This window comes from Marmota marmota, unplaced genomic scaffold, assembly GCF_001458135.2.
Source record: "Marmota marmota marmota unplaced genomic scaffold, marMar, whole genome shotgun sequence".
Lineage (NCBI taxonomy): Eukaryota > Metazoa > Chordata > Mammalia > Rodentia > Sciuridae > Marmota > Marmota marmota.
The window spans coordinates 45,123,287-45,142,523 of record NW_025999932.1 but is presented as its reverse complement, the minus strand read 5'-3'; the positions used below and the strand labels follow the sequence as shown (position 1 = coordinate 45,142,523).

At 37.9% G+C, this 19,237-nt stretch overlaps 2 protein-coding genes across 5 annotated transcripts in view; both read right to left on the bottom strand.

Annotated features, from left to right (window-relative positions):
- The window catches only part of Kbtbd7 (kelch repeat and BTB domain containing 7), a 4,806-nt gene extending 1,045 nt beyond the window's left edge, over window positions 1–3,761 (bottom strand). The window contains exon 1 of the mRNA XM_015484334.2: window positions 1–3,761. This exon is cut by the window's left edge and continues 1,045 nt beyond it. Coding sequence (XP_015339820.1) covers window positions 1,376–3,427 — 2,052 coding nt within the window. The 5' untranslated portion in view covers window positions 3,428–3,761 and the 3' untranslated portion in view covers window positions 1–1,375.
- Window positions 3,762–15,027: 11,266 nt separating this feature from the next.
- Window positions 15,028–19,237, bottom strand: part of Mtrf1 (mitochondrial translation release factor 1) — a 55,698-nt gene continuing 51,488 nt past the window's right edge. For all 4 annotated transcript variants that reach the window (XM_048800979.1, XM_015484333.2, XM_015484332.2 and 1 more), the window contains one exon: window positions 15,028–15,159. In XM_048800979.1, the coding sequence (XP_048656936.1) occupies window positions 15,046–15,159 (114 nt within the window). In that variant the 3' untranslated portion in view covers window positions 15,028–15,045. The remainder of the gene's footprint in view (window positions 15,160–19,237) is intronic.

Sequence of the window (19,237 nt, the reverse complement as noted above, 5' to 3'; positions counted from 1 at the left end):
ATATATATATATATATCACTGCTTAGGAAATATTTTCAAAGAAACATACTTTCACTATTGGCCCCAAATGCCATCATTCACTTATGTTCTTTAACTGTCAACTTTTAATACAAAAATACCTTCAAGCTGATAATCAAGAACATTTACAGTGACTTACAAAACTGACAATATTTCAATGCTACACAAAACAGTTTTTATACACAGCTTAAAGTTTTAAAGTTCTTTGCTGGCACTTGATTTTAGAGTTGATAGACACTGTTAACTACTGATCTCAATAAAATACATTTTTTAGTTTATACATATTTTCAGACCGAATATTACTTCACAAAAACAGTAAAGAATAGAGATCACTTCCTGCTAAAGAATCCTCTAAGATGAACCCTAAAACTATACACCAAAATATTTTAGGGAAGCAAATAAACTTTTTAAGACAAGGCATGAACAGTGGATAAAAATTTATATTCCCCAATTATATGTCCAGTGAAAAAGGGTTCTTCCTCTGAGTCAATGAAGCATGTTATCAGGTATAATAAAAACTATAAATTTATAAAGCAAGTTGCTTTTTGTTGTTGTTAGTTTTTGTTGGCTGGTTGGTTTAGAAAGGTATTTAAATAATTGGTAACGCTATTGCCGGATTTTTTTCAAGATATAGAAAAATTGGTCAAACTTAGTAAATATACATTTTATATCTCGCTGCCCCCACCCCCCCAAGATAAAAGCTAAAATGCCTTTAAGTAGTGGAATCCTGATTTTTTTTTTTTTTTTTTTTTTACTTTCTGTGACCTTGTAAGGTCTTTCTACACATTATCAAAATGAAATCACTATTCAGTAACCTTAATACATATACCCAATTTTTTTTCTTTGCAAAAATGGAGAAAAGCAAACTAAATTCTAACAAACTATTTTCAGCTTAGAATACTAAAAACTCTCTAAAAGATTTTGTAAATCTACCACTTTCATTATTCTGAAGGAAAATATACACCTTCAAAAGCCCTCAAACAATTCCTAGTCCAGTTTTCTGTTACACAAATTAAAAAGAATTGTGGCACTGTAAACAGAATTTAAAAATTAACTTCAGACTAAATTAGAATAAACAAAATATAAATGTTCTATCTAATCAAAACAATGAAAAAAACCACCAAGCATCCTAACCAATTATGTAGTTAATTTTTGCACATTTTAATTTTAGACTTTTAGCACAGTAAATTATTAAATAGGTTGATTTCAGAAACTGTTTAAATTTTGTACATTAGCATTTCAAAATATTACCCTTTCTAAACCAAATCTGTAGTCCTGATCAACTTTTTTGTTTTCAGGAAAAAAGGTATCTTTTAATGATACATTCCACATAGTAGAAACATTTGTTTTGAAATATTTACAAAGAACCCTGCTGATCTGGTGCATTTCGCTGAGGTGCTACCTGTACCCAGACTTCATCATCAGAAAAAGAACTTGAACTTCCTGACTCAGAGTCCAGCTCACTGAATCCATCTAAGTCCCATTCAGTACTAGACTCACTCCGTGCATCATCTTCCTCAGTGATGAAACTCTGACCAGGTTCAAGGCAAGAAGGATAAACACGAGCACAGAGACAAATAAAGCCAGAGTCAAACTGCAAAAGGCCTAACATGGTACCTATGTTAATCCATTGGTCTTCCCTAGTATGGTATTCATACACAGTCACCCTGTTCTTTTTCCATTGTGGGGTGGTAGAAGTGATAAGCAGTAACTTTTGATCATGATTAACGATCTGATAGTTGTGGGTCTCTGAGTCCAAGGGAATATTACTAATCTGTCTCCATTCTCCCCTAGCTGGGTTGTAGACCTTCATGACTGGGATGTCACAAATACAATAGATCTCATCATTGAAGACACATGCTTCCTGAAAGTCACTGCGTTTAAGAGATGCACAGTTCAGCCACATATTATGTCTAGGATCATAGCACAGCATGCGCTTACTGTTGACAGCGTAAAGATAGTTCTGAACCACTATTAGTTCAAAAGAATAAAAGGAGTGGGGAACAGGAGCCACCAGTGCCCACTGGTTCCTCTGAATACTATAGCATTCCACTTCCTTCAGTTTGACTCCTGTAATAGGGTCTCGCCCACCCAAAATGTAAATGTAGCCATTAAGATATGCCACATCCATGCCCTCACGACACAGCAAGCGGTCTGCCAGTTGCTGCCAACTATTTTGGGCTGGTTTATACACCCAGAGGTCTTTCCTGGGCTGGGCAGCTAGGTAGATGTCATGGTCTGGAGAGACACAGACAGCTGAGGAGGTGATAGTTTTAGTGTGAGCCAAGCTGGTCAAAGGTGATGGCATTGTGTAAATGTCCCCCGAGTATGGGTCATAGCAGAGAAAGGGATCTCTGGGATGTCCAAAGAAGATCACCATCTCCTTGGCACACATACCCAGTCTCTGAGGTGGATTATCTGCTACAGATACAACAGAACTGCTGCTGCTGCTGCTGCTGCTATTTGGCTTTGGCACTACAGATTTGTATAGCATGTCACCACAGCATATCTGCAGGGCCCCTTCAATAATGTCTGAGCAGTACTTCTTCACAATGGGCCTAGTTAGCAGTCCTTCCAGGTAGTCCTGATCTTCTTCAGTGAAGTGTGTCCAGCGGACACACTTGAAGACTTCTGCAGCACTGGGACCCCGCTCTTTGGGAGCAGCCTCGAGCCACTGCACAGCCACACGGCATACAGTACGCTCACTCTCTATGTCCAGACTATCCAGGCGCAGGACTGTTAGTAGCTGGGCCAGGGTCAGATCTGCTAGAGTCTCCTCCCGAACTGAACCCATCCTGCTGAGCTGCTTGAAGTTGTGGGCTATAAAGGACTGGGCCTGTGATCGTAGCTTGTGATGGTCAAAAGCATCAGCAAACTTGAGGATGGCAGTGCAGTTAGTGAGGTCAAGACGGCGGGCTAGAAAGGAAGCACAGGCTTCCCGCACATACTCAAGCTGAAGCATGTCGGAGGCAGCATACAGGCGCTGCACGTTGGCCTCACTCAGGGACACACGACCTGTGTAGCAGTAGTCGACCAACACCTCAAAGGACTCTGCATCCACATCATGCATGGTCACGCTTGCTTGCTGACTCTCATACATGCCACCTGTGAACATGCTCTTGAAGTAGGGGCATGCAGCTGCCAGCACGTTGCGGTTGCAAGAAAAGCGGCGACCCGTGCCAGGCCCGCTGCCAGGCGTCACCACTTCGATGGTCACATCACATAGCAGCCGCGCGTCGTAGAAGGACTTCAGCTGTGCCAGCAAGGCTGCAGAATGAGCTGTGTCCTTTAATTCCTCAGGGCCCGTGAAAAAGGCCGAAACCGAAGGCTTGGAAATCCTCTTGGGCCGCCTTCCACCGCGGGGGCTGGCGAGGCGACGAGAGCGCGGAGCGTCTTCCCCGGACTGCATGGTGGAGATGGCGGCGGGGTGCTGAGGGCGAGAACGGCTGCGGGCACCCGGCTCTGGCTCCTCCTCAACCTTCGCTCGCTGACGCTAAAACAGAAGCGTCCCAGAATAGACTGGCCACGCTTACTTAACTCAACCCTACGCTGCGGTGCCGCCTCCCTTTATCGCGTAAACAGTGCTTGACTCACCGTTTCCGTTCCGTGCCCTTTTTCCACCTCAGCTTGCCCTCACACGACCGCGGGCTGGAGCCTCAAGGACCGCCACTGCCGCGCTGGCGATACCGGTAGGCACTCGGGAGAACTACCGCTCCCAGGTTGCCTTTCGTGCCTCAAAGCATGCTGGGGGCTCTGCAGACTCCCGGGCAGAGGCTGACGGACAGAAGTCGCGTGGCATCTTGGGAGTCGTAGTTTGTGTAATGCTGCGAAGTTTCCTGTCGTTGATTGATGGCATTAACAGAACTAAAAAGCGTTAATTTCTCTGAATTTGATGGTTAAGAGCACTGCTTTGAAGTCCAGATTTGAAGCCTCGTTTTGTTATTCACTGATTATGTGACTTCTTTTTGAAATTGTTTTATCTTCTTTGTAAAATAAAACAATATCTCATTGGTTGTTGAAGACTGAATGATATAAATTACAAAGGATGTTTTGATTTTTTTTTATTAGAATAATTAACAAAGTCCTAGGCTTACCTAGAATATAAAGTAAACCATTTTTCACTTTTATTTTTGAATTTAAGGCATCTAGTAATTTGAAACCACGAACCTTAATATTAATAATAAAAGCTGTTAATATCTAAAAAGATAACTTACAATTTTTAATTGTACTGTTTTTGAAAGTTTGTAAAGGGTATTCACAATATTTTAAATATTAGTGGAGATCTGTAAATCCATTAGGAAGTCTTAGATGACTAAGTTGTGGTCTTAAAGAAGAACTTTTAGATGACCTCAAATATAGAAATTAGGCATATAAACATAGTACTTTGGTTCTTTCACCAAATTACTATCTCTGAGGAACAAGAGTATTTTCTTTTTTCTATCTCTATCTCTTTTTGCAATCAGGGTTTCCTAAGTTGCTGAGGCTGGCTTTGAATTCACCATCCACCTTTCTCAGCCTCCGGAGCCACTGGTAATTACAGGGGTTGTCCTACCGTGCACGGCGTGGTGGCTCATGCCTGTAATCCCAGTGATTTGGGAGACTTGAGGCAAGAAGAAGTTCGAGGCCAATCTCTGCAAGCTCTAAGCAATTTAGCGAGAACCTATCTCAAAATAAAAATAAAAAGGGCTTGGGACATGGCTCAGTGGCTGAGCCTCTTTGGGATCAACCTGTGGTACCGAGAAAAAAAAAAAAAAAAAAAAAAAAAACCTTATTATGTTTTCAAGTCTTATGATATAACACCTTTCACCTCGCGCTGCTAATCCTTTCACCTCGGGCTGCTAATCTACCAATCAATTGATGATTCTCCAATTGCATTCATTAAGGAGTTTTAGTGAGAAATTTAAATCAAAATATTTCAACAAACTCATCTTGTACTGTACAAGAGCACAAAGTACAGATTTTCAGAGTTCAGTATTCATACAAGCCCTGACATTCTTTGAATTAATGTAGTACAGGCTATGCTTTACCCAATTATTTTAAAATCTATTAGTTAAATTATCAAAATCAAGCATTTAGAAAATGACTTTTTTTGGAAACTTTTATTTAAAATCAATGACTGCTCCTGCTGCTAGTTTTCCATGAGTTACAATTATCTTATGAAAAAAAATTTCAGTAATGCATGCATAGGCGAATTACACATAGCAGGAGAATAACCCTCAACATATTTTCTTCTTCCTTCTTATCAGCTGAATAGGGCATACAGCAAAATAGTCCAGGAAGAGACATTAAACTAAGTTGGGTTCTGTGCTTCAGTATCTCCTTTGTACATAAAAAGTGATGTTTGGGGGTATCCCTCAAATATACTAGACAGAATTATGTTAGTCATCATTAGTTACACACATTATTCACCTACATTGAACCCCAACCAGGGGGAAAGCAACTTTATAAATTTTTTTTAAAATGTCAGTGAAAAACAACTAAAATTTACCATTAAAATTTAAGTATGTATTACATGTGTTCACATTGTTTTGCAACTATCACCATCATTATTTTACAGGACTCATTTCAAGCAAACTTGAAACTCAATAAACAATAACACCCCTTCTCCTAACTCCTGCAACTCTCATTCTACTTTCTGTCTGCTTGAATTTGACTGCTTTAGATATAAGTCCAGTAATTGATTTCTAACTTCCTTAATCTCCCCTTACTGCATTTGGTTTAGATTACCTTTCACAGAACCCAAAATATTTATTAGACCTGGTTCTCTGCTTTCCCATAGATTACTGCAACTTGGAAATAATGTAAGATCTGTGACTGATACCGAAAGCTTGGTCTTGGTCCCCAATGCTGATTCAATAATGAGTACAAAGTTTTGAGAAAAAGGAAAAGGCAGTTTTTATTTCTTTGCTAGCAAAGGAGAGCAAGACGCTGTGCTTATTACTGCCAGGGGGAACTGTGGACTTTTAAAGGGGAGACACAAAAGTAATCAGGAGTCATAATTTATATTCAAGCAGTAGCCTTGAGATAGAGCCTTTTCTTAAGTCAACTGGTGGATTCCTCATTCCTGTGGTTGGAGACTAGAAGGAGAGATAACCTGGCCTAGGACAGGAAGATGGTTGATCTTGCTTCCGCCAAAGATAGGGAGAGGGAGAGGGAAAGAGGAAGGAAAAAAATATTAGTTTTAAAATAAAGTGCTAGTGGTTGAGCAGCAAGGTTTATATTCAAAGCGTGAAGATTCCTGTTACATGATGATTGATGACTGATGTAGTACTCAGAAGGCATATGTAGCTGTTAAGTACTTGAAACACAGCTGGTTCAACTGAGAAACTCAATTTTAAACTTTAGAAAGCTGAATTTAAAATGTTAAATTTAGAAATGCAATTAAATGGAGAAAGTGAGGTCTTCCTAAATAGTTTTGGAATAACTGGATCAGAAGGCAACACAATAATTAACCTTGACCCCTTAAGCAATAGTTAATTTGAAATAGATCTTAGTACTAAATGGAAAAGCAAATAAAATGTAAAATTTCTAACACACACACACACACACACACACAAACACACCAACATACCCGCACACACAAAACTATTTCCATTACTTTGGTGTTGGCCAAGATTGCTTAGGACCAAGAAAAATAATAATCATAAAAAAGGGCAAAGTGAACTTCAACAAAAATTTAAGCTTCTAATAAAAGGCAGTGAAAACAAAATTTAAAAGTAAGTTATAATCTGGAAATATAACCATAATACATATACCTAAGGGTTAATAAACATGAAAAGATGCTTGATGTCATTCATCATCATATAAATGCATATTAGATTCAAAATGAGAAAATAGCACACCACCAGAATGGCTAAACTTTAAAAGATAATACTAAATATTGAAGATATGGTGCCATCAGCACCCCCATCTATTAATAACACAAATATAAATGGATATGTCTATATAAAGAAAACTCTGTTAGTTCCTTTTATTTTGTTTAAAAATTTCTTTTCTAGTTGTAGATGGTCACAATATCTTTATTTTTATTTATTTTTATGTGGTGCTGAGGATCGAACCCAGGGCCTCATGCTTGAGAGGCAAGCGCTCTACCACTAAGCTTCAACCCCAGCCCTCTGGTAGTTTATTTTAAACACCTAGTAACCTCACTCCTAGGCATTTGCCTAAGGGGAATGGAAACACACACACACACACACACACACACATGCCAAATTAAAAAAAATAACTTGTATAAGAATTTTCATAATAGTTTTACTTATAGTAGTCAGAACTGGAAACAATCCAAGTGTACCTCAATAGGAGAATTTTTAAAAAGTAGTATATTTGTATAGTGTAATACTACTCAGAAACAAAAGTGAATAACCTTTGGTGCATGCAATAATATAGAAAATTCTTCAAAAATTTAATGTTGTGTAAAAGAAATGAGATAAATTAGTCCATACTCTATGACCATTTCAACTAGAGTCCATATTGGATGATCATTTATGTGAAGTTCCAAAACCGTGAAAATAAGCTTTGATGTATAAAAATCATAATAGCAGCCGCGATTCTCGAGTGAGGGGTGGGGGTTTAACAGACTGCTAGATTGACTGGAAAGGAAAATGAGGAAACTTTCAGGGCTGATGTAAGTGTTTCCTTCTTGTTTGGGCAGGTGATGACACGGGTGAATGAGTGCAGTTGCCAAACCCAATGAACTGTACCCTTCAGATCTATATATTTTATGTACTGTAAGTTATATATACTCTCAGAGGAGCCCCTTCATAATTACTGGCACTAAACAAGGTTGCAAACTTCTTTGCTAGGAAATCATCATAAAAATATTCCAGTCATAAAGAAAGATTCTTATCTAGAGTTATATAGGCAAACATTGCTCCAATTCATGAAAATTATTCAGTAGATGTGGTGCACCATAAGGGAACTTGAGTGCCTCTGGATGATGTGCAAGGATCTGCATAACCGGGTTTTTCAAATTTGTAGAGTAGTTGAGTGCCCAACATTCAAGCATTCTTTTTTTCTTACCACAACTTTATTACTCGAATGCTCCTTATTATCTGTTTCCTTGAGCTTTCTTGTAATTTGCATCATTCTCTGCAACGGAATCCACATTCTTCTGATAAGAAGATGTAAAGAGCTGTTTGTCTGGTAATTTATTCTTAACCATAAAAAGCCATCATTTCATTTTCCAGGAATCTTTAACTTCATCTCCATTCATGTTTTCAACAATCACATCTACTTGGACCCTTCTGAGAAGATTAAGGTGTCTCAATTATACTCCACCATTTCCATTTCTGGGTGACCTGTCTTTCTGGTCCTGGGGATTGAACCTAAATGCTCTACCATTAAGCTACATCCTCATCCCTTTTTATTTTGAAACAGAGTCTTGCTAAGTTGCCAAGGCTGGCCTTGAATTTGCAATCCTCCTGCCTCAGCCTCTGGAGTCACTGGGAATAAGGAGTCACTGGGAATGTAAGCATATGCTACTAAGCCCAGTAATTTTTACTTGAAGACCAGATGTCTTCTTTCCTGGGGCAGTGCCTCTCAACTTTATCTTTGAATTTTGTTCCTGATTGGATTTTGAAGACCTCTGTGTTTCTGCACATTGGTGTCTAAGTATCTGAGGACTTTGTTTTCAGGAACCCATTCATCACCACTGTAACACATTTCACTCATTTGGCCTGTATAGCAATCTTTACGTGCTTTGATTCATAAGAGGCCCATAAAAGCACAGCATGAGCTGACCTCAGAATTGAGGCTTCAGTACCATTTGTAAGGGATTAACTATCACCTTCTCTCACCTGACTCTAGCAACCCAATATCAGGTGTGCATAGTCAGGCACTGCCACAGGTATTGTTCTTACTCTAATTTTTAAATAGCATCTACAGACTTCCTTTCTCCCCTACCCTCATCCCCAGAGAATGTAACCCAGGGGCACTGTACCACTGAGAATCTCCCCAACCCTCTTTAAAATTTTGAGACAGGGTCTCCTTTAGCTTCTCAGGGCCTCCCTAAATTGCTAAGGATGGCTTTAAACTTGCAATCCTCCTACCTCAGCAGGAATTACAGGCCTGTGCCACTGCACCCAGCTCCTAAAGATGTCAAGTTTATCTTTGTGCTTGGGAAAACTAATAGATCTACTAAATGAAGCAGTATTACAAATTTAATTGAATCTCACAGTATGAAAATAAGGTGCATTACAACAGGAAGAACTCCCTAGCTGAATAATAGACATCTAGATCCTTGCTACTCCAAGTATTATTTGTGGATCAGCAATCTTCACCATTACCTGAGAGCTTGATAGAAATGCAGAATCACAGTCCCCAGACCTACTGAATCAACATCAGAGGTTTCATTCCTTTTTCCTCCACGTAAATTGTAGCTTTAAGGAAAAGTCAAAGCTGGAGGAAGAGGAAAGGCAAGAGAAGGGTGGACAGTACCACAGTTTGGTTAAAGCAGGACAACTGGACACATTAGGTTCTCACTTTGGCTGAAGAAACAATTTCCCTTTCCCCCCCTTCCCCTCTTAGACCCCTCCCTTCCTGGGCATGTATAGAATGTTAAATCGATTATCACATGAATGGATGGTAAGAACTGCAATCTGTATACGGGGTAAAAATGGGAGTTCATAACCCACTTGAATCAAATGTATGAAATATGATGTCAAGAGCTTTGTAATGTTTTGAACAACCAATTAAAAAAAAAAAAAGAAATCAATACCCCCTTCTCTTGCTTTCCCTCTTACAACTTTTTACTTTCTCAAATTAACAATTTTTTTTTCCAGAAATCATGCTTTGGGATTTGTGTTAGTATTTTTCTTGAAGAAAAATGGTAGAATTTAAAAAATTATATATAATCTCATATTTGACATAATACAATGAATTATCAGATGATCTCCTTTTTATTGTTTCACAGAATATTTAGTATGCATATTTCTTTGGATAAATGTTATGTAAAATGCTTGAAAACAAAATCTTTTACTCTGTAATGCTCCATTCAATTCAATATTCTTTTCAATTAAGTCAAATTCTCCAGAGATATTGTTACCAAAAGCTCAGTCCTTGTCCCTGATGCCAATCCAATAACGAGGACATGGTTTTGAGAAAAAGGAAAAAGGTTTATTGCTTTGCTAGCAAAGGAAAAACACAAGGAACTCCTGTCCCAAAGGCTGTGAATCTGCCAATCAGCAGGAACAGGGGGCTTTCAAAGAAGTGACTCAAAGGCTACATTCCATGTGTTCTCTGTCTGGAGTTATAATTCACTTGTAAACTTGGGAGATAGCCATTTATGAGATTTTCTGGTACCATCCTCAAAGTCCGGATTACTTTTGTTTTTATGGTGAGTGTGTACTCAGGGATAAATAACTCTGTCTAGGATGGGGAAGAAAGGTAATCCTGTTTCTCCTGAGATTAGGGAGGAGGAGAGGTTAGGGAGGAGCATAGAGAGAGAAAGAGAAAGAAACATATCCACTTTAAAAATAAGTTGCAGTGGCAGAGCAGCATGGGTTATATTCAAAGCATAAAGTGGACCAATGTTACAATATTACAATATCAGTTATTTTAGGGGACAACACTGACCCTAAATGGCACTGATTCAATTAGGATTAAATAATCTCTCAACTCTGAAGAAGGGTTTTTAAAAAGATAGCCAGCTGGGCTGGGATGTAGCTCAGTGATAGAGCTCCTGTCTAGTATATGGAAGGGCCTGAGTTTCAGCTCAGCATTGCAAATGTAAAAAAATATTCAAAAGATAAATATAGAAGAATGAGAACCCTGCTGTTTTATAATTCCCAATGTTTCATTATGTTCTAGCCAAATTGTTAAAGATGAATAAAGACAGATATTGAAGAAGTGAAAAGAAACCGACAGTAGGTGGAAGAGCTGAGCTCCATTCAGATTTGTGCAAAATTAATTTGGGATTTTTTTTTTTCTTTTTTTGGTACTGGGGGTTGAACCCATGGGTGTTGTGTCACTGAGCTACATATCCAGCCCTTTTTTAAATTTTGGGACAGGGTCTCACTAACTTGCTCAAGCTGGCTGAACTTGTGATGCTCTTGCCACAGCCTCTTGAGTTGCTGAGATTACAGGTATGTGCCACCACACAAGCCAAGTTTAGGAATTTTTAAGGAAGATGAGGGAGGGAAGGATACAAGGGCTCAGTAGAGAAGTGAAATAGTCCAAAGGGTTAGTCAATGTACATGCAACGAAGCCAACGGTGTCTGCTAGCTGCAGTGACCAAAATTGGGATTCAATCCACCCACAGACTGAGACAGAGGCCCTGTCCTTCTTGATGATTACATTACAAAAAAATGACTCAGGTCCTTGAGAGAGATGCTTGAATTGCAAGAGATACATATTTACAATTACCTTTTTAGTAAATGCTCTAAGGAAGGGAAGTTCCAGCCTTTCATTGGATATGTGTTGACTAGAATAAATTGCAAATGTTCCTGCCATTGTTGAGCTTCAAAAAGTCAATGTCATATGGGGAAGAAAGTTAAGGGGATTAACCTAAACCAAGGTGATAAATCCAAATGCAATGTGTGAATCTTAGTTGGATCCTGGATTGGATAAAACTAGCTAAAACAGATATAGAAATTTTTGTAAGTGATAACTATTATGTTGTAATATATATAATTGTTAATTTTATTAGATATGATAATAAAGTTATGAGTTTGCCCAATCAACAAATGGGCCAAGGACCTGAACAGACACTTCTCAGAGGAGGACATACAGTCAATCAACAAGTACATGAAAAAATGCTCAACATCTCTAGCTGTCAGAGAAATGCAAATCAAAACCACCCTAAGATACCATCTCACTCCAGTAAGATTGGCAGCCATTAGGAAGTCAAACAACAACAAGTGCTGGCGAGGATGTGGGGAAAAGGGTACACTTGTACATTGCTGGTGGGACTGCAGATTGGTGCAGCCAATTTGGAAAGCAGTATGGAGATTTCTTGGAAAGCTGGGAATGGAGCCACCATTTGACCCAGCTATTCCCCTTCTTGGTCTATTCCCTAAAGACCTAAAAAGAGCATGCTACAGGGACACTGCTACATCGATGTTCATAGCAGCACAGTTCACAATAGCAAGACTGTGGAACCAACCTAGATGCCCTTCAATAGACGAATGGATAAAAAAAATGTGGCATTTATACACAATGGAGTATTACTCTGCATTAAAAAATGACAAAATCATAGAATTTACAGGGAAATGGATGGCATTAGAGCAGATTATGCTAAGTGAAGCTAGCCAATCCCTAAAAAACAAATGCCAAATGTCTTCTTTGATATAAGGAGAGTAACTAAGAACAGAGTAGGGACGAAGAGCAGGAGAAGAAGATTAACATTTAACAGGGATGAGAGGTGGGAGGGAAAGGGAGAGAGAAGGGAAATTGCATGGTAATGGAAGGAGACCCTCAGGGTTATACAGTGGAGGAGGTAGAGAGAGAGGAGGGGAGGGGAGGGGAGAGGTGGGGAGGGGGGAGGGTGGAGGATGGGAAAGGCAGCGGAGCACAACAGACACTAGTATGGCAATATGTAAATCAATGGATGTGTAACTGATGTGATTCTGCAATCTGTGTATGGGGTGAAGGTGGGAGTTCATAACCCACTTGAATCAAAGTGTGGAATATGATATGTCAAGAAATTTGTAATGTTTTGAACAACCCACAATAAAAAATTAAAAAAAAAAAAAGTTATGAGTTTGTAGAACATGCTTACTCTTAGAAGATGCATGCTGAAATATTTTGGAGCAGTCTCATGAAATCTACAACTATCAAAAAGCCCGACCACAGAGTGTAGTGTATGTATGTGTAGCAGAAAAAAAAAAAAAAGAAAAAACCCCACAAACTCCCCCAAAACCACATGGGGTAAAATGTTAACTCTAGATGAATCTAGATAAACAGTGTATAATAAATCACCTAAAATTTTAATTTTTAAAACTTCTCTGTATGCTTGAACATTTTTGAAATAAGAACCTGAGAAGACATTTTTCTCCCATCTTTTCTTCCAAATAATTACATTAGTCTTAGAACTTGATCTTAATAGTCTGTCTGAAGAATATATCTAAAATAACCCTTCTTCAGAACAACATCCTATCATTTTGTGTTAGAGTTGGTAACTTATTTAAGTAATAAAAATATTGTATTTACTTATAAGCATTCAATGTCAGTAATAAAGTTGCAACTTTTTTCTTTTTTTGCAGTTGGAGTGGTAGTCAGTTAACAGAACAATTATTTCATAGAAGATGGATCAGAGATAATGAGGATGAAAAGACTACCATCCCCATATGTAACTAATTTGTGCTATGCACCAACAAAAGCCTATTTTAAATTTCCATGCCAATTTACAAGCCCCAGGCAAACTTAGTGGCTACTGGACATACCATCAGGACAGGGCTATATAAAGACATATTTGTTAGTGTGTTAACTATACAAAAAGAGACATTAGAAATAGACTAGAACCAACTTATTCATTATCATCTCTTGTCTTCCTCCTCTTCCTTGCTTTTTCCAACCCTCACCACTCTTTTTTTTATGTTTCAGGCTTACCTTTAGCTTGGTAGGTAGTGATATCCTTTTCATGTTTCTCTTTCAACTTGCACTTTCTTTTCATTAAGTTTCTTTACCTGTAGCTGTTATTCCACATTTCTCTCCCAGTTTCTTTGCAACATCACCAATCAACAGGCCCAAATGTTCTCCTCTGATTTGGGGGGCAAAACTCAGAACAAGAAGGAGATCTCTTGGGTATAATGGAATCCCTGAACTTTTTTTTTTCCCCTTTAGAAATGACATAGGTTTTCATTTCCACCTTTGCCATTGAGCACTTTTTAGAAAACTCAGAAATTGAAGTGCCCGGGTGCTTCTTCTTCCACTCTGACAAGTTTGCAGAGCACATATGACATTTTGCTCTCAGCTTCTTAGGATCTCCTTTGACTGTGTTTATCAGATTTTCCTCAGTGAGGCACAGAGTCACATGGTATCAGTCTGCCTCTCATTTGCCCTGTGCTGTCTCTATGGAGCTAAATGTACTGCAGTGGCTGTTAGAAGTTTAATTATCCAACAAAAATCTCTTTAAGGTAAGCATTGGGTTTTATATATCACTGCATGAAATAGATCACAATGAGTTACTCATATTATATCTGTTGATGCTTATTAAGTTGACCCAAAGAACAATAAGAAATACAAGCAAGCAGAAAGTCTATGTTGAATATTGGCCTCTAGTTCATACAATATAGAATTCATTTAGCAATCAAATGCTAGGGCATAATCTGTATCCTAGAGATGCTCATTGATGCTGAGTGACTCATATTCTTCACAATTTTTGTTGAAAAGTAGCAGTCTAAGTCCTAACTTTGACATAATTAACAATACTTTGTCTTTAAAAAAGAGGTTTACAAATAATGTATAAATCTGATATCACTAAATTTTACATTTTCCTGTGGTAGATGAAAAAGGTTTGGTTGTTTTGTTTAAGAAAAGGCATGAGAGAACAAGTGACCTGTCTTATATTACACATCAGTTCTCAATACTCTTTCTCTCTCTTTTTTTAAATTTATTTTTTAGTTGTACACAATACCTTTACTTTGTTTATTTATTTCTATGTGGTGTTGAGGATCGAAACCAGGACCTTGCGCACGCTAGGTGAGCACGCTACCACTGAGCCATAGCCCCAGTCCACTCTTTCTCTTTTCAATAACAGCTTATTTTCTACTTGGAAATTCAGGTTGTTTATTAAAACTTAAACCTTTAAAGTCAATAAATGTGACTGATTCATTAAAAAAAAATCTATAAGTACTATGTACTTATAGCTGTATTCTATGAATATTCATAAAGATTCCTATGTCTCAGTCTGACTCTTTTTTTTGACTTACATAATTTTTTTCTATTTGTTCTTTATACATTAGAGTATACATTTATACATTTGTTCTTTATACATTAGAGTAGAATGTATTTTGACACCGTATACATACTCAGTCTGATTCTTGATATAGGACCATTCTGTTGATATGCTAATAAAGAATAAACAAATATTTATTTTGCTGATTTAAGGTTTTCATCCAAAAGTTCAACAATGGCTTCTTCATCTGCTGATTGAAGTAGTCTCTGAATTAGTTGATCCAGGCTTTTCTCACCACATAAAAATCCCTGGTAAAAGAGGTAATTATTATGAAACCTGATATTATAGTTTTGATCTGGAATACCCTCCTCCAAAGGCCCATGTGTTAAAGGTTTGGTCCCCAGTTTGGCCCTATTGGAAGGTGGGAGGTGTGGCTTAGTGGGAGGTTTTAGGTCATTAGGGACACACTGCTGAAGGAGACTGTGGGACACTTGTCTCTCTTTTTTGCTTCCTAGATGCCATAGATGAACGGCTTTCTTTGCCACAAACAACCACCATGATGTGCTGTGCCACCACAGGTCTTAAGCAATGGGACCAATCAGCCATAGACTGAAATCTCTAAAACTCCAAGCTATAATAAACCTGTCCTCATCACAAAGACTGGGGAGACTGAGGTAAGAGGATTATAAGTTTGAGATCAGTATCAGCAACTTAATGAAATCCTCAGCAATTTAGCAAGACACTGGCTGATACCAGGGACCCTGGCTTTACCAGTCCTGTGGTAAAGCAATCCTAGTACCAGAAAAAGTAAAAATAAAAAAATAAACCTTTCCTCTTTTTAAGCTTATTTATCTTAGGTATTTGTTACAGTAATGGAAAACTGACTAACACACCTGATTATTAAAAATAAATAAAGTGAAGAGTTAAGTTTATACTTCTTTTCTTTTTTTGTGTGTGTTATTAGGCATCAAACCCACAGAGTTGAGCATGCTAGGCAAGTGCTCTACCACTGAACTACAACTCCTAGCCCAATTTCATTTCTTTACCGTCAATATTTAATAGCAACAAAGGATTACTCATGTTCTATAATATAATGAATAAAACTGCTAACAGGGGAAGATCCCCAGTTTGCAGTGATTTTTTTAGGGGCAAAATGAATGCAAAAGCACAAATAGGGGCTGGGGTTGTAGCTTAGTGGTACAGTCCTCATCTAGCACATGCAAGGCCCTGCTTTCGATCCTCAGCACCACATAAAAATAAATAAATAAAATAAAGGTATTGTGTCCAACTACTTCTAAAAAATAAATATATATTTTTTAAAATGAGCAAATAGAATTAATTGTTTAAATTTGGATTTTGTTTTAAAAATCAATCCAAGACTTGGATCTTTCCTATAACTCCGGAAACAATGAGAGATCCTAATGAACTTTTGAAACTTGACCACATCCTTCTCTGATATTCTTTCTCTTGTTTTTTGTGACACCATTCTAGGGTTTTCAAATCATCTTTGGGAGGATTTGTTTGGTGAATTCTTTCTCTTCCTGTACCCTAAAAAAAAAAGGCTTTTTATTCTTATCCTGAAAATTCTGTTCTTTTCATTCGTATCTTATTCCCAAGGGCAAAGAAGACTGAAATGCCTTAATCGGGCAGATGTTTTGTTGCCACATTAGCATAAATGGTGTTCCTTGCCAAATCCTCTGGATCTAGCTCAGAGGGCACCACCTCAGACCATTTCAGCCCACCTTTCCTGTGCCAACCCTCCAAATTTACATGATTTAATCTGCAAGTGATTTTCAACAGGTTTTTCTCCCTGAAATGGGAAATCCAGTGGTTTTAAAATCTAGAGGTTTTATGTAATCAAAAAATATTTTTGTTGAAATATTTAGGGTAAAAGTCTCTTGAGGTCTGCAACTTGCTTTCAAATGATTCAGCAGCAATAGTTGTACGCAGAAAAGAGGAAGTGGGGAGAAAGAGAAGGCAAATATAGCAAAAATGTTAACAATTGTTGAATCTAGGTTATAGATTACATAGTGTTCATTGAACTCTTTTTTTTGGTGGGGGGTGAGAGTAGGTACTGGGAATTGAACTCAGGGACACTCGACCACTGAGACACATCCTCAGCCCTATTTGTATTTTATTTAGAGACAGCATCTCACTGAGTTGCTCAGTGCCTTGCTTTTGCTGAGGCTGGCTTTTAACTCTTCCTGCCTTAGCCTCCCAAGTTGCTGCTGGGATTACAAGTGTGTGCCACTGTACCTGCCTCATCACTTTTCCAGTCATATCTGTATTAATGTAGACCCCAAATTATTCATTCCTACTAGTCGCTTTACTGCCTTTTTATGGACTTAAACTTTATTTTTACTTGACAAATAATAATATATTTATGGGGCATAATGCGATGTTTTGATACATGTTTATAATGTGGAATGATTAAAGTGAGTTAAGTATCAAACCCATCAGCTTACATATTTATCATTGTTTTTGTGGTGAAAACACTTAAAATCTATACTTTCCCCAATCTTTATATTAATTTTTTTTGTGGTGCTGGGGATTGAACCCAGGGCTGTGTGCATGAAAGGCAAGCACTCTACCAATTGAGCTATATTGCCAGCCCCTACTTTCCCCAATCTTGAAACATACAATGCATTATTTATTATAGTCACCATTCTGTGTAATATATTACTAAAACTTATTCTTCCTGTCTAACTAAAACTTTGTACTCTTCAATATCTTCCCTTTCCCCACCTACCACTCTCCTCCTTCATATAGATTTCAATGTTTTCATACAGTTTTTTCATGCTACTCTCAAACTTTTCCCTTTCACTAATGTGTTTTCCTTTTTTCAAATAGGCTGGTTAGTGATTATTGGAACACCTAATACAATTTTTTCTTATTATTTCTGAGTCTGGCATATTTAGTACATAGTTAGTACATAGTCCATAGTCAGGTATTTTATAGATAAAAAGCCAGTTACCTTTCTGTTTCACAACTGAATATTATACTTTGTGCCTACAGGCCCATCTAAAAGATATTACTGGCCATAAGAATGTGAGTGTCTCAGGGAAAATTATTACCACTACCAGAAAAACAACCAAAATTATATGGTGTAACTAGAACGATGTGACCAAACATGTTTAGTTAATCCTGTGTGTTTCCTGAGGAAAGGGAAGTTAGTAAATATTTCATCCTTTTTGACATGGCTGCTGTGTTCCTATGCAAGAAGTGACATAAGATACAAAGATATTTATAAATATATTAAAAACACAGACATTTTCCTTTAAACTTTAATTTGGAGAATATAATAGGATGGAATCAAGTGAAAGAGGTTTTAGGTATTAGATGAACCAAAGAAAAAGATAAGAGCTTTCTGTCTCCGGCCTTGTCCACACAGTCCTTTATGGGAACCACTTCATTTTCCCCTTCAGTGGCAGCAAAAGGGAAGTTTTCTTGTGCTTCATTTTTTTTTTAACATCTTTACTTCTTATTTATTTTTTAAGAATATCTGTTTTTTTAGTTGTAGTCAGACACAATGCCTTTATCTTATTTATTTATTTTATGTGGTGCTGAGGATGGAACCCAGCACCTCACACATGCTAGGTGAGCACCCTACTGCTGAGCCACAGCCCCAGTCCCTAACATCTTTAATTTTATTTATTTATTTCTTTTAGGGCCTCCCTTTTGCAAGGCAAGCACTCTACCACTGAGCTACAATCCTAGCCCTGTGCTTCATTATTAATGTATTATTGTTAGTAGTGCTGGCTGGATGGCATTTAGGTAGGTTATTGTTCAAAAAATCTAGACAGGGTCTCTTCCCCAATACACAGCTGTAACACCTAATGAATATGCAGTATGGAAAATAGAATTATAAGATGTTCTCTGCTGTATACCGTGTGAATGCGGACAGAACCTGTAAATACGTTGGCATATGATCCCAGAGATTAGGTGAGTAATCAGTTGACTTTAAGTTAATCAAGAGAACTATTATCTAGGTGAGTTTGACTTTATCAGGTGAGATCTTCAAAAAGGCCTGAGCCAGCTAGGGATGTGGCTCAGTGGTAGAGAGCTTGTTTGGCATGCAAGAAACCCAGGGTTTGATTCCCAGCACTGAAGAAAAAAAAAAAAAAAAAAAAAGGCCTGAGCTTTTCCTGCAAAAATAGATAAAAGAGATGCTAAATGGGCGAGGTTATTTAGGAGACACATGGCAAGCAAATTCCAGCAGTATTTAGGAACTAAGAGCAGTTTTCAGCTGACAGCCAGGAAAAGAGTAGGAGTGTTAGTCCTTAACTGAAGAGAATTCTGACACAGATATGAGCTTGGAAGAGGATATCAAGCTTCAGAAAAGTATGTAGCCTTCATAACACCTTGCTTTTGGCCTTGTGAAACCCT